Source organism: Rhipicephalus sanguineus, chromosome 6, assembly GCF_013339695.2.
Source record: "Rhipicephalus sanguineus isolate Rsan-2018 chromosome 6, BIME_Rsan_1.4, whole genome shotgun sequence".
Classification (NCBI taxonomy): domain Eukaryota; kingdom Metazoa; phylum Arthropoda; class Arachnida; order Ixodida; family Ixodidae; genus Rhipicephalus; species Rhipicephalus sanguineus.
This window is the reverse complement of record NC_051181.1, coordinates 108,281,369-108,297,722: the sequence shown is the minus strand read 5'-3', so window position 1 is coordinate 108,297,722 and position 16,354 is coordinate 108,281,369. Positions and strand designations below refer to the sequence as shown.

At 46.8% G+C, this 16,354-nt stretch overlaps 1 protein-coding gene across 1 annotated transcript; it reads right to left on the bottom strand.

Moving 5' to 3' along the window:
• Window positions 1-765: 765 nt before the first annotated feature.
• Window positions 766-2,587, bottom strand: LOC119396143 (hexokinase-2). Its single transcript, XM_037663244.2, has one exon. It carries the CDS (start codon window positions 2,300-2,302, stop codon window positions 878-880), a length of 1,425 nt encoding a protein of 474 aa, XP_037519172.1. The 5' UTR covers window positions 2,303-2,587; the 3' UTR covers window positions 766-877.
• Between the last annotated feature and the right edge of the window lie 13,767 nt (window positions 2,588-16,354).

The following is a 16,354-nucleotide window of genomic DNA, read 5'->3' as shown; positions in this document are numbered from 1 at the left end:
TATAAAGGCGACCGATTCATGAAGAATATTCAGTCAGCAGGTATTCGTGGGACAGATGATGTATTTCTAGTCCTGTGAGCAACTGTACGAATAAGCATACGTCGTCGTGGGACAGATTATGTATTTCTAGTCCTGTGATTAACTGTACGAATATGCACACATTGAACAAGTAAATGCAGACATGATGGGCTGCGTTGACGTCTGTGCTTCCTTGTGCTGCTTGTATTTGTGAATTCATCAATTGTAGCTAGCAGAGACAACTTCCTACTTCAATTTCCATCAACATCGTACCTCGACACGTTTATGCGGAATAACCGTCCGCAGAATGATTTGCAATTCATCACAGCTGCGCAACATGAAAATACGTTGTTCCAAGCACAATGACCGCAGAGAGCATTGAAGTATCTATATATACGCAGGTTGGAGCCCTACATGCTAGCTTTTGTCTTAACCATCAAGCGCACAACTTCGTCACACAGGACTCGCGAATTTTCGCTATTCGCTTTTCAATGTTCAATGCGGCCTGTATAGATGCTTCAAGGAAACAACACAACCGCAAAAATTTTAGGCAGTTTGCAATATAAACAATACACTACGTGCCGACAGCACAGCGCAATGTAAAATTTGGTGCGAACTCATGCCAAACCTCGGTGTTATTCGCTATTGTGCCGTGGCAGCAATAGTAAAGTACGAAACCATCGCAAGGTTTGAAAACTCAGAAAACAGTGCCAACTTTTACCACCTTGAATTGACGATGTATAAAAGACACAGTAAACAGAGCAGGGTTATATTTACAAAATACACTGTACACTTTCAGAACATATTCAGTTCATTCTTCACACACATACAGCGCGGTACACCAACCGATTAACAGTCATCACTCATGGTAGCCATTTAGCTTCGCACGTCGCAGCCTCTCGGCCACAGCAGCGACAAGCCCTGCTCCTTTGCCACTACCGTCTTCGGCGAGCATCAGCTTGAAAGGACGGTTCGGCGCCAGCATCGTGATGAAGTAAGTCATGAGTCGATGAAACCTGGGGTGGTGCTTGTAAAGTGAACCGTCAATGGCTATTGTCACTGTCGGCTTCTGCATGCGATTCAGTAGCTCCGCCAGGCAGATAGACACGAGGAGCGCTGCCCTGGCCGATGCTACGCCGCAGACGTAGCGCACGACAGCGATATCGTCGTCCGTAACCCGTATGTAGCCGATCCTGGCCAAAATTTCGCGAGCACGACTCTCGCCGTCATCGCCTTCGAGTTCCGACACGTCAGCCGTCGTGAACGTGCCCTTCGTGAGGATAGTCTCGGACGCCCTGCCGTCGAAGAGGGCTCGTTCTCGAATGAGCTTGACCAGAACGTGTCGTACCAACTCGCCGAGGAACTTGCCGGAGAAGAGCTTCTCGAAAGTGAACGAGTTGACAAGCAGCGAGTTGTCGTCGACGTTCCGGTCGAACTCCGTCTTGATAAAGTTCAGAACACCGTTATCGCCGAAGGCACCCCACTCAACGTCGATTACCACTTCGCGGATCCCCGTTTTGTCGCCCTCCCACTTTTCAATGTTCTCGATCTTCTCGAGGTAGCAGGCGTTGCTCCCGGTTCCCAAAATGAGACCGATGCCACACTCGTGATCGAGGAAGGCTCCCTTGACCAGGGTACCCGTCGTGTCATTGACGACGGCTACGATATCGATATCCATGTCACCTCGCCGGTCGATGGCGTCTTTGAGCATCTGAACTGCGTCTTGGCCAACAACTCCGGAGCAGTTGAAGCTCTTGGTCCATGTGACCAGAATGCCCACGTTCAGCGCCTTCTGTACCATCGGAAAGGAGAAGCAGAAACCCAGGGGCATCCGTTTTCCCATCAAGTTATTGGTCTCCATGAAGTCGTGAATGCAGTCGGCCAGGAAGTCAAACAACTTTTCGCCAGGTCCAAGTCTTATCGGTTCCGGAACAGAATAGTATTTGACGTGAAACTGCTTCTCGCCTTCCGGATCAAGTTGAAGGTGCAGGACACGGAAGTTGGTTCCGCCCAAGTCCAGGGCGAGGAACTCGCCCCTCTCGGTGCCGTCGGGAAGTTCGGGCAGGTACGTGTTCTCCATCTGCAGAGAGGACGGTCTGCGAGGGTTCTTCATCAAACCCAGCTCAATCTCGCTGTTGAACACGTCCCGGATCTTGCAGATGGTGTGCACGCTGAGGACGAGAGGGCGTACGATGTTCTCCACCGTCGCCTGCTTCTTGGGGTCATCCTCGATCTGGAGTTGCGGGTAATTCAGGTTGGCCTCGGTGAGAGCAGAGTGCTGCATGGTGGAGATCCGTGCGGTGCAACAGCAAGATGACGGAGCCCAAAGGACGATGCGCTCCCTGTGCGGTGACTCCGCTACACGTAGCAGGCTGTAGCGGTCAACAAATGACGAAAACCGGCTTTCCTTTTCGCGCTCACCACTTGGGGCCGAGGGCTCCGGAAATTAGACACGTGCGGTCTGCTGCGGCGGCTCGACTTCGTAGAAAACCGGCAGTAAATGATTCCTAACGCTCGCCGAACAGCCGCCGCTCTCCGTGGCAGGCGATGCTAAACTAGCTAGGCGGCTGGAGCCGGCTCGTAAACGGGAGAGGGGGATGCATAAGTGACGTAAACTTCCTCCGATTTGGCTGCGCGCGTGCATTGCCGGCGGAGCAGGTACTCTGGCGCTATCTGGCGTAACCGACGTGAATTACTCTTTCCCCACAAGAAGTAAGACCGGCCTTTTTTGTCGAAACGGGAACCTAATACTCTCGCAAATAAGTTAGTACGCCTGAAATAAAAGTCATGTTCAGATAACTCGCTCGAAATCACGACAGCCAAACTAGGCTTGAACATTTCCTTAGCGTTTTTCGCAACTCTTACAGATAGTTGTTTCCTAAGGCGACAATGACACTAGCTGGGTATATCTGTAACAGATCGCTGCACAAATCTCTCCACTTTACACCCTTATGTCGCTCGACGGCGCCGTACAACAGCGGATAGGGCAGGAGGACGCGTCGAGGGTGTGAAGAAATACATCAGCCAGTTGAGTGCCTGATAAGGAGGCACAGTCTATGATCGCTGCCGGTACCGGCGCCGCGTTGATATTGATCGGTCGGGTAAGCAATGGGGAAGCGACTGAGTTGTGTCTTGGAGTGTGGCGTGACGGAAAGTAAAAATGGAAACATCGGGTGATTTCCTTCTCCCATAGCGCCATCGGTGTGCACGCTACGACACCCGGCAATTATGCCGAGTCTATGTGAAGTAAACGTGAGACTCGGACACTCCCACTGGATAATCACAGATCGAAAAGCAAATATGTTTTGGAAGCAAAAGAAAGGCTCCTTAGAGTAAATAACTGAAGGAGGCACTGGAAGAAAAAACCAACGTGTATATTAAGAGTATACGTTGTTGGGCTAGTTGGTTCATAATCTTCAAAATTGGTACAACGGTACAACGTACCTATAGTTTTTTCAGCGCCGCATAAACTGGCTGGGCTATGCCCACGCATTTCGGGACCACTTAAAAAACCGACGTGCGGAAAAAAGCACGTCCGGCCCTACGTCACATGCGCCGTAGGCGTCGTGTACGAAATCCCACTCACTTGTGGCAAGGTTTATATCGGACAAACTGGTCGTTGCGTCAACGATCGAGCACGGGAACACGAGCGCTCTGTTAAGAATAATTTGACTTTTCATCTGCCTACGCATTGTAGGACCTGTGCCTGTGAGCCAGTGCTGTCTAGCATTCGAATTCTGGGCAGAAGTGGGAATGCGCTGGCGAGAGAACTAATGGAGGCTTATCACATTAAAAAGAAAGACCGTGAATGTATCAGTGACACTTCTGTTGTTCTGCGCAGTAAGGAAAGACTGTTCTTAGACACTTGGTTATAATGCGAATATGTTTTGGTATCCCGGTCCTGATTACCATGTCGACCGTCATGTGCATTGCGCCTGCGCGCGCCACTCGGCTATGTATATATGTAGGAAGACGTTTATGAATAAAGCTTAGTTGCGAGTAGCGCCTGTCCTGTACATCAGTGTTCCTTCTTAGTCCGTGTCGATTTTCGCGCTAGCCAATTTTGAAGAAAACAACGTGTATATGAAGACCAAGGACACACTATGCACTAAGTTATACATGCAAACAAGACGCAATTATTATTTTTCAGATACACAGGGTGTGCCGTGAAGAGTGAAAATTAGGCATAACCCTTATTATAAAGATGCTGCGACAGAGCGATTCGATTTGCTCCTTATATGTGCATGTCACTCAGCGACATGCACCCAATGCTTAAACCCGGAACAAGAGACACTACATTGAACGTCAAGGCGGTGATGCGGGCTAGTTGGTTTGAATCACTGTGTATGTGTTCCTTACTTGTGTCTACGTCTGGTTTTTTTGCGCTACAAATATGTTTACTAGTGGTACATTGAACGACTTTTCAAAAATTCTAGGAGCCACTCTGTAAAGGTGGATGACCATCGAAGCTGTCTAGCGCGACAGATGGGACAGAGAATGTCGAACCTTAGCCCAGTCTGCCAGTAACCCAGTCTGCCAGTAAATCCAATTTGTCTGTCCAGAAATTCCCCCTTCAGTTTAACGTATGCTCCATTAAATATTTCTATTTGAGCAACCTGCGTCTTTTTGACTGGACATGCCTCGTATTATCTGGCTTGCAGCGTGCGCTTGGCGTTTCCTGCACGATCACCCTTCAGTTTTAGTGGACCGGTGGTGAGTAGTGCGGTTTGCCCAATTACTATGGCGTATCCTGCGCTAGGGATTTTCGCACACGCACAGACAGAATGCCCAGGCCATTTACAGCCTCGCTGTGAAAACTGCAGCTTCAATATTTCTTTCACTCTGTCGAAATCTAGCGTCAGGATAATGTGTTGTCGCTTTGGTGCAAACATGTGTAAGAGGTTCATGTGAACAAGAGTATGCTGCAATGACAAACAAAGTATTTAGCTTTTGTTGCCTGCGCATGTGCATTGATAAGTAACAGCTGTAATGAGCTATCATAATATGACTATAATGTAACGATATCTGAGCCTAATATGGTGATAAGAGCAGGATAAAGAGGCTGGCGTTACTTTATGAATGCGGACCTCAATGCGTCAGATTGCTGATACTTCTACGTTTTGCAATTTTTCAATAATTATCGCTAGATTAATCGCAGATACGACACAGAACAATGTTTCTTTATTTTATCGCAGAATTGTAGCAGACGAGGCATACCATTATTATCGCATTAAATATAACATCAGTTATGTTATATAAACCTTCGACAATTTATTTATTTTCAATGTGTCACAGGCGCTAACACAGCAAAACATCGTGAAGTTTTTACACTGAGTGCGCATATGACCACGGAGGCACCATGAGCATAATGCACGAAGCGCGGACGGAATAGCGATGGAAAACTTCTTGCGACGAGGATCTGTACGCGCTTGCACAAATACCCTATTGCGGCAACAAGAGTCGTCATGCCCGCAACATTACGCAAGATGATAGTCTTCGGGGAATTATTATAAGTGGTGTTTCGAGGAGTCGGCGCCAGCAATCATACGACTAGTGGCATATGCACATTTGTCGTATAGAAGGCGCTGCCGTCAGAAACGTACTCTGTTTGCATCAACTTTAAAAGGAAAGAATAGAAACATTTCACGGCAACAGGAGAAGGATGTCAATATGAAGTAATCTGCATTTTTCTACATTTCTTTAGGCTGCAGTGACAGCTGCCCAAGACCTAGCACGGCTGATGGCCCGACAAAAGTCGCAGTACTTTACAAAAGTTCAGACACTTCGTTACCCCTGACATCCTGTAAAACGAAGAGAACAATGTGCGCGTGGCTGTATCCATCGGTAGTATCCGGAGATAACGAATTGACTGATTCTGACCTGTTTCGATTGCGTTATACAGGGCAAATACCGTTTTCACCATTGTGCAGTACAGTTACCGTTTTGATCAGTAGCGAGAGGCATTTTATGACGTCTCTATGATGAGTACGAGGTAGAAGGTTCCAGGGTGGCTGTATACTCCAATCAACTCAGACAGCAAAAATGGGCTGTAACCTGTTTTTGGATCACGTTGAAAGAAGCGGCTGTTCAGCTTTATTCCAGGGCCCCCCACTAAAGTGTCCATCGCACCCCGCAGCGCAACTTAGGAGCGTTAGACCACATTTTTTTTTCTTTCATCACCTGTACACTGTTCAGCGCAACTTTATGAACGCTCTTATACATCCTTGTAGAAAAAGTTATAGAGTTGGCACTATGTTGGCACAATGTATGGTAATACTTTTTATTACAACGTATGGTAACACACACACACACAGACACAACGCATGTGAGATTTGTGGTCTGATGTTAGCAGGTGTACCTCAAACATCCGGAAACTTTAATTCACGGAGCGAATTAGGAATAACATTCAACGAATTGAAAACAAAGAAACCGCGCGTAAAGACGTTAAGAAGTATAGTCGCCCAATTTTTTAACCTGAACGCGCGAGCGTCGACCGCCGAGTTGATAAGCGCCATACAACGGAGCGCAGCGGCGAAATGAACGAGAATACGCGCATGCGCGCTATGAGCAGTCGCGGGCAGCTGCCGTCTGTTAGGCTAGCCACCATAGCTAGGCTTTTCCGCAGACGGCAGCTGTCCAAGACTGCTCATTGCGCGCATGCGCGTATTCTCGTTCATTTCGCCGTTGCACTCCGTTGTACGGCGCTTATCAACTTGGCGGTCGATGCTCGTGGGTTCAGGTTAAAAAACAAATGGGCGACTATACATCCTAATGGTTTTACCGGGACATGTGTGCGAGAAGCCAAATTGTGAATGGTTTCACGAGCGCAAGAGTGAAACAGCGCGAAACGAATAATGGACAGAACTATTTGCCGCATTTTGCTTAAATAAACAAGAGACGTTATAGCACACGCAGCTGGTGGCACTAGTATTGTGTATCGGCACTTTCAAAAGGCTCGTATCCGCGGCTTTCTCGTATACAGCATTTCGCCACCAGTCGGCAAGATGTTACCACGCAGGGTGTCACTATTGAAAGTTGAAACTCGTCGGCTCCGTAGAGTCAAGTCGGGGAGGGTGCCCAGCGCTATCCATTCATCATGCGCATACTAGAAAGAAACATTAAATCAGATGCGCTGAAAGAGTCAAGTGCCGCTGGTGGCTGACGCAAGTGCGCCGATGCTATGCGGACCGGGTTACGCATGCTCGAGAGCTTCTTGCTCAAGACCGTCTGATAACCTCGTCTCGCTGTACGGAAAAAAGGGCACATTTATCTGAAGTATCGCACCCACGTACGGCACGGCATGCTCTGGCGCCCACGATACGGCACGTGGAACTCGGCGACACTTTTGTGCTTCAAGGCTGCAGCGATCAATCTGCTCCGCAGCTTGGTCGGTTCCAGAGTGCTTATTACGCGCGACGGACGCGTGACAACAGTCGAAAAGGGGTGGTTTGTTAGTTGATTAGGATCAATTGACTTTTAATGACCCGGATTAATGCCGGAGGAATTTTTTCTAGCTGTCATGAAGTTTTTCCCGGCCACTTCGCGTAGATGATGGAAAATAACGATAAGAAGGCACTCAGAACGCGCCCTGAATTTCAAGTTTAGATTTCTAAGCTTTATAGTTGGAATCATCTTCAAATCATCACTAAAGGAGTACAGCGCATAACAAAAAGGACACGCAGACTCTACTCGCGCTCTACTCATTTAGTGATCATGAAAAAGCCAACCAGCCCAAAATTTCGTTTTCTTAAAGTACATATTCAAACGTTTCTGAGCAAATAAAACAATTACATTGGTTTATGCAAAACACGAATTTGGGCTATCAGCGAAGAAAGGAAAACACAGCGTTGCGTAAACTTTCCGTGCACTCGTGAAATGTGCAAGAACTGAAAACAAAGAATTAACTAACGCAATACTGCATCATGTGAGTCATTCACACTACACCTGCTATATATGCTGTCGGGAGAACCAACGAACAAACACAAGGTAGAAAAAACCAAAACGACACTTCGCTTCATCTTTATTGTTGAGTGCACTTGCGTTGTGGTTTTATGATGAAATCTCATCAACTCGTCTACCTTAATGCACTCATATCCTTCATTTTAAGTCGTAATTAATACTCGGGTAATAGGTCACATTTGACGTTTCTTTTGACGGTGTTACACACTGCGAAATAATAGCGAGGTAACTTCAGCCTATAACTATGCTATAACTCTTTGCTAAAAGGGGTTTCACACATGCCCTGTGCTATGCTGGATAAAGATAAATGGTTTATTTTATACAGATGGTTACTGCATGTGCGCATAATATAACAATTATAACAGGCATTCTAACGTAATCCACGCAACCACTTCGGTTTCAGAGCGAAGTGCTTATATTTTATATGAAGCGATTTTCCTACTGTATGCTTACGCTCGAGTGGTAAAATCCGAATCAATAAAAATAAGAAATGAGGGAGTGGATGCAGCTGTAGATATTAAACAGTGACCAGAAATGTGATGGTCCACGTAAAATGACGAGTGAAAACTTTGGACGCTGACAGAGATTATAGGCGCGTACAGTTAACATACTGTTTCCCAGTAATTACTGCATCCCAGCCCAAACTGTCCAAGAGTGAAACATGGACGGACAAGCGCATACGTGGTAGAAAGCACTGCTATTCCGTATTCTTGTAGGTTAATGTGACGCTGGACAAAAATAAACCGTGCTTAATACGGTGAAGTGCGTGACAGATTAGCACCTGTTGTGTTTAAAAGATGTCGTTGACAAGAATAAACGCCACGAATATCTTATGACCCACACGACGCATTAGGATGCACAATAGTTGTAGACATCAAGCAACATGCAGACATTTCCGTAGCATTCGATTGCTTTGACCTGTACGCCTGTTCACAAAACTTCCGAAAAGTATCACGGAACAAGTGCCGCTTTCATGGTAAATGCGTTCATCACAGCGGTGCCATTTCGCTAGCTATAGCTCAACGACCTATGCCCTTGAAGTATACAAACTGAAACAAAACACATGAACAATATGGTTATGCAAAAAAAAAAAACAGTTATGGTTTGAAATGCACCACATTTGTACGGAATTTCAAACTTCACGGTAGCAAGAATGGTTAGGAACTAGCGTTGCTTTAACAAACCGGAAGACGAGAACATATCAGTGGTTCGATGCGTGCGAGAAAATACGCCACAAGTAAAGCAGGTGAATAAAAAAAGATGCAAAAAACACATCTGGCAAACTATAGTCACCATAGCTATGATTCCATAATAACTTTTGGGAGAAAAAGCGTTAGGTGCCTCGTCAAAGGCGAAAATTAACCGTCCGCGCCGCGCGGCGTCGGCGTCAACACGAGGGACGCAAAACATCATCATGTTATCACATTATCACATGACGTCATCATGACGTCACAGATCGACAAAACTTGTGACGTCACCATGACGTCACATGACATCGTCGCTTGGTCAAAGGTAGGGCGATCACTGAGACAGTGCAAAACCAGGTGAGGTACAGAACGCTTTCGGAGGGGGGGGGGGGGGGGGGAGAGGATCAATACAATGACAGAGCGGAAACAAAATTAGTACAGCTTGCACTAATTCGTGCAAGGCTGGGTCACAGAGCAGAGCTGGTGAGCACCTAGCTGGTCCTGGCTTGGCTAGGCTTTTACCCTCTCACCTCTCTCTTACCCGCCCATTGCTATACTACACCATGCATGGGTATGCTTGCTCTCACCAGGAAACCTTTTTTTTCGCCAAGAACTTCTCTCTGTCTTCCTCTTTTTTTCTCTCTTTCTGTCTATCTGTACTTTTCCTATCGCCCATCAGATTTATTGCATTCCATGCCGGACAGATCGGCGCACGTGTTCTGAGAGCGGGGCAGAAGAAGAAGACGATGATGAAGAGAGCTCGTGCCGGCTCATGATGATGATGATTTTCTGTCTACGACACACGCCCAACCTCTAGCATAACAGCTCTGCTGTAAAAGAAGAACTGAGAAGAAAAAGATGGTTTTCATCTTAGAATTGTCTCAGACGAATGCATAATTGACCTTGTGAGTTTTTTCTTTAGCCTGCTGTATTGTAGGGTTACAGATATAACACCCTTGCCGCAGCGTTTCACATAGCAATTGCTGAGAACGCTCTCTCTGATTACCGTCGTATAGCTACGAGACCCTACAACGCATTTCAATCGACGGTCCTCGCTGTAATGTGCACAGGCGATCCCTCGCAATCGCTCTATCTGGCCTTGAACAAAGACCGATGTTAGCAGAAACCTCTCTGGAATGTCTTCCTCAGAAGCCATCGCAGCTGAGGACGGCGAAGGCACGGTTAAATTTCATTAAAGGGCACGTCACCATCCCGTGCTCCAAGACGTGGGAATGGTTTCTTTATCACCTTTCCTAGCCTTCCTACAGGCGATCCCTCCTGCTCACCACTTATTTCTTAAAGACACGTGTGCAATGCCAGCACTTAGCGCGGTGCGTATCTATTTTCTGGCAGCCCGCTGGCTGCCAGAAACCAGCCAGCGGGTTCCGGTTCTGACAGGAAATGACGTTATATCACGTGGCCTAAAAACTTCTGGCAACCAGAAAGTGGTCGGGAGAAGTAAAATCGAATTTCGGGCTCGCGGCTGGGCGGCTCACAACTGCGTCGTCTGCTCCAACATGCTAGTAGAAATTTTGTTAGCGACGATCGCTGGGCTGTTCGCCTTGCTGCGCGCTCGCAGGCGTCACCAAACCGTTGTGTGCGAGAATGAAAATATCGAAGATCTCGTTGTGTGTCTGCTGATAAGCAGACTGCAACGAGAAGAACGGCAGAGTTCCGCTGTACGTTGAGAAGGTCGGGCCGGCGTAAGTGAACTTTAAATTTAAAAAGCTATCCCGACTGTCTAGAATTACTTGTGCAGCCCTGGTTGAGGAGCTTGAAGCTTCGGCATTTTATCCTCAAGGCCTATGAGGACGACCGAAGATTTCGGCCGAAAAGACGTATCTTGTCGCACTGGCCGAGAGCCGCCGAGGATCCCGAGGCGTTTGCATTCCGCGGAGACCACGCAAAGATGGTCGCGAGCGCTCATCGTCCCTTTTGGCGTCTGCTAGCCAGAAAACGGCCAGAGAGCCGCCAGACCAAAATCGTCCTGGCGAGTTCTGGCGACCCGCGGGTCGCCAGATGCAGCCAGACGGCGAAAAACGAATGCCCACCGGAAGTGCGCGCGCGGTGGGCGGAGCAACCCGAGAAAAAACGAATGCGTTCTGGCTGTCTCTGGCAGCCCGCGGGTAGCCAGATGTAGCCAGAAGTGGAAAATCGAATAGGCCCAGTATTTCGCGCTTGCGGCTACACGCTGTTATCTCCGCTTGCGCAGTCGACAAAAGCGCAAAATGAAGTGAAACCAGTTGATCGCTCACGATAGAAATGCGAGACAAGGAAAAACGGGCGGGCGGCTGCATGGCGAAGCAGTGTAGAAGATAATCCACGACTGATATTTCGCGTATATAGGGACCAACCGAGAGTATGTACCGTGATTACGTCACGTAAATCACTGTTCTTGCGTCACGAAGTGCGCCAGAAAGACGAGAAACGCCAGGAGAGAATAACGCGCTCGTTTTTTATGAAGGAAAGAAGGTGGCTTTTAAGGGCTCGTTTTTTCTTTGTTAGACGCAATTAGAGTGTGCTAGAACAGGGGAGTGCTTGGAACGGCCGCAGCACCAATGTATAGAAAGTGAAGCCCAAACAGGGTCAATCCGCTTGTAGCACTGCGATCGGTAGTCTGCAATGTGTCGTTGTTTAAAGAGTTGCGCGCGGCTCCGCGAAAGTGGTGCAGTGGTACAATCCCCGCTTCCCACTCAAAAGGCCCGGTTTCGAATCGCAGCTGTACAGGGTGTGTTTTTATTCGTAGTGTCTACCTTCATAGCTGTATTGGTTTCCCTTACTTTCTTAAAACTAGCTTCAGTTGCTATGTATTGCTACAAAAAGTAACGCAAAATGAGAAGTAAAATAGAAAAAAAAAATTCACAGTGAGCGTAGTTATTTGAAGCGCCATCCCGCGGAATTCAACAAAAACATAAGGTATGGCCCCCGAGATTGAATGCCAAGAGATGGCGCTGCAAATAACTATGTTAACTGTGAATTTTTTTTTTTATTTTACTTCTCATTTTGCGTTACTTTTCGCAGCAATACGTAGCAACTGAAGCTAATTTTAAGAAAGTAAGGGAAACCAATACAGCTATGAAGGTAGACACTACTCCGCACCAGTTCTCCACAACATATCCCCGACGTCTCTACAGCGACTTCAACTGCTACAAGCACGAAGCCTGCGCGTATGTCTGGGGGTTCCACAGGCAACATCAAGTTCTTTGACATTAGCAGAGGCACGGGAACCCAACTTTATAGTGATTCGAAATGTGGAGACCTGTCGGCACCTCTTTCGCCTAGTCACGCAACACCCTTCACATCCACTCATAACACAAATTGAGAACCGTCCCGGCACGCAAATACACCGTGTGTACCAACAGTACATTTCACGGCTTCCTGCGTCGACACATTGGCCGCCGGACTTGACCTATCCGCCCTGGTTGCTAGAGCTACCAACTATTGAAACGTCAATAGAAGGTCTGCGTAGTAAACATGACGTACCAGCCATTGCCGCTCTGCAGTTGGCCTCACATCACTTGTTTGACAGATACCAAGGCTACACTCACGTGTACACTGATGGCTCCGTCAACAAAGAGACTGCGACATCAGCATTCATCATTCCGGAGTTACATGAGGAACATGCATGTCGACTGAGTCATCTTTCCTCTTCAACAACATCGGAGCTTGTAGCTATTCTGCTAGCGGTCAGCTTTATTAAACTGTCAACGAGGCCCAGAAGGTGGGTAGTAATCACGGATTCCCTGGCGGCTCTTGCGTGTGTGGAAAATGCCACTTCAGGAAAAATAGATATACGTATAGTATATATATATATACGCGATCTTGAAAGAGCTTTCAGAAGCTACGGAAATGAAATGGCAGATGAGTTGGCAAAAGCCGCTCATAATTACACACAAACCCACCTCATTCCTGCATCCCAATGTGATATAAACCGAATTTTACGAAGAACGAAACGTGAATTATGTTTATCCACCTGGTTCCCAGACAGCACAAAGGAATCGATTCTGTACGCTGTTGACCCTAACCTTGAGTGCCAATTAGACCCCCAGCTCCCAAGACGTATCGACACACTCATTCATCGCCTAAGACTCGGAACCGCTTACACAAAGCACTTCTTATTTCGGATTCATCGTGCATCATCGTCAACATGTTCATGCGGCCACGACGACGAGGATGTGCATCATCTGTTGCTCGACTGTCCGAAGTACGACACGCATAGACAGCGACTCGAACAAGAACTTCACACGCTGGACTCTGAGCGAACGTTTTCCTTAGCGAAAATACTAGGCCCATGGCCGACTAGGATAAACCGTAAAGCAATGAAAGTGCTCCAGCGTTTTTTTGAAGACACTAATATTTGCGATAGCTACTGAGTTCTTGAACTTGTACGACTGTAGATATGTATATATATATATATAGATATATTTTTTTATTTATTCTGTTATCTTAACGACTATGTGGAAAGGGGTAGCCGTCACCAAGCAATGGTGACAACAACTCCTTCATTTGTTTTCTATTTCAATAAAAAAACGAATAAAAACCCACCCTGTACAGCTGCGATTCGAACCCGGGCATTTTGAGTGGGAAGCGGGGATCGTACCACTGCACCACTTTCGCGGAGCCGCGCGCAACTCTTTAAACAACGACACATTGCAGACTATACCGATCGCAGCGCTACAAGCGGATTGACCCTCTTTGGGCTTCACTTTTTGAAGCTCGTTCCGGGCACTCCCCTGTTCTAGTACACTCTAACGCAATATTAACGAGAGCTAAGAGACAATAATGCCAAAGAAAGTATAGGAGATGGTATTTGTAATAATTGGGATATAAATCTTAAGAAAATAAAGTAGACGAAAAGATAACTTGCCGCCGGCAGGGATCGAACCTGCGACCTTCGAATAACGCGTGTATTTTCAGAGGCTGCTGAGGGGCCCTTTAGGGCGACAGACTTGAACACGCTCCTAGACTAACAGTTATGACACACAGCGCTTAAAATGGCTGATTTTGACGTTGCGCATGTGTCCCCTGTCTCTCTCTCTCTCTCTATCTTTTCACCTCTAACTTTGAAGTTATCCCATCCCTTTCCCCGGTGTAGGATAGCTTTTCAGTTTTTCTGAACTGGTTACCCTGCCTACCTTTCCCATCTCTTCTGCTTCCTTCCTAGTTCCGCCACATGGAGCCTTTAACCTCGTGACACGGCGTGCAGGAAGACAACAGTTATATGACCTGTTGTGCCCATTGGATGCTCTTTTGTTACGTTTAGAAGACACACACGTTCACCTTCACTTCTCTCTTGAACACACGTTCACTTCTCTCTTGAACGCATAGGATGTCAGAGAGCTGGGATCGCTGACGTCATAGGCTTGCAATGACATTATGTTGGAGGCACAATAGGTATATAAAGAAATCGGGCAGATCCCACGCATTGTGGGATTAAATTTCATGCGACGCAGTCAGCCAACAGTAGCCGATGCCGGATTCTTCACTTTGAACCTAACTATAGGAGATGCTTCGACGTCTTCATGTAAATTGGGTACTTTTGCGCATATCGTGTGATTGGCATGTACGCTGACTACACTGACATGTGAAGCGTAGCTCATGGTCCGACATAACGTCGGCAGCCACGTTAGAACAGATACGTCCCTCTCATTGCCATGAGGTGCATGCTGCGGGTTAATCACGTGGATATTGTATACGTAGTAGTTGTAGACGTATTCGCGCTACGCTTGACCATACCTTTGAGGAGTCAAAGATATGAAATGCTTGTTACATTGGTATAAAAGCGGATAGTCTACACTACGACCTTCAACGGCTTTGTCATAACACGACACTTGTATAGGGTCTTTTTCCGAAACAGTTTGAAGCACTGGTGTGGCTCTAGGGCAGAATACCTACTACTATGCAGAATACGTGAATTCGATTCCTGCTCTAGCCGCGATTTTTATTCTTTGCTTCCATCGGGATAATAAGGCGAAAGCCTCAGATAACTCACCAAACGCGAAAATTGACCGGCGTCCAGCGTCGGCGGCGTCAACACGAGTGATGCAATAAATCATCCCGCGATTCCGTCACCACATGACGTCACAGATCGCCAAAATTTGTTACGTCACATGATGACCTCATCACATTGTATCGTAGCTTGGTCAACGGTGAGCCGATCAAGGAGGCAGTGCAAAGCCAGGTGAGGTGCTTCGGATACTGGAGACAGTGGAAAACCACGTTAGGTGCACAAAGGTTTCGGAGGGTGGCGGCGCAGGAATAATACATCGTCTGAGCAGAAAAAGAAGGAGGCATTCGCCTTCCAGTCGTCTTAGGTGAGTGCATAAGGGACCCTGTGAATTTTTGAACCCATCTACAGCACCGCCGACCCCGGCACCAGATTTTCTGTGACATGGGCTCGTTCACACTGTTACGTTAAGATGTCCAAAGTTGATATGAACAGATTCACCTGTGGCACATAACTGCACACTATGGACCGCGATATGCGGGTATGTGCCGCACGTGACTGGTGGAAAGAATTTCGTTACCTACGCGAATGGGAAGTCACGTTATTCATGTCATGACCTACGTATCGTGTTCATCATACATTCAGGTCCTCCGATGCAAACTATAGTATGTACAAGCTTAAGGAGACGACCACAAGAGTGCCAAGACGCAGGCAGGCAGGCAGGCAGGCAGGCAGGCAGGCAGGCAGGCAGGCAAATAGATAGATAGATAGATAGATAGATAGATAGATAGATAGATAGATAGATAGATAGATAGATAGATAGATAGATAGATAGATAGATAGATAGATAGATAGATAGATAGATAGATAGATAGATAGATAGATAGATAGATAGATAGATAGATAGATAGATAGATAGATAGATAGATAGATAGATACGGTAAAAGTGATTATAGTTGGCGAAGAAATGTTGCGCATTTAATAGGTGTACATATAAACCATGCAAATTTGAAATAAAGTTACGGGCGAATAGCGACTATGATGAGCACTTGTTCCGTACACTATTGGTTAACTGCAAAATTATGTGTTTAAAACTGTATACCGCTACAACGCGTACCTTACGTTAGGTGTGTTTGTTTGTTTAGTCTGTTTTGCTGTGTGTGACAAGCCATATAAAACATGTGACTTTATACATGTTTATGGGAACTCATTTTACTTACATGAACTCGTGTTCAAATATTTG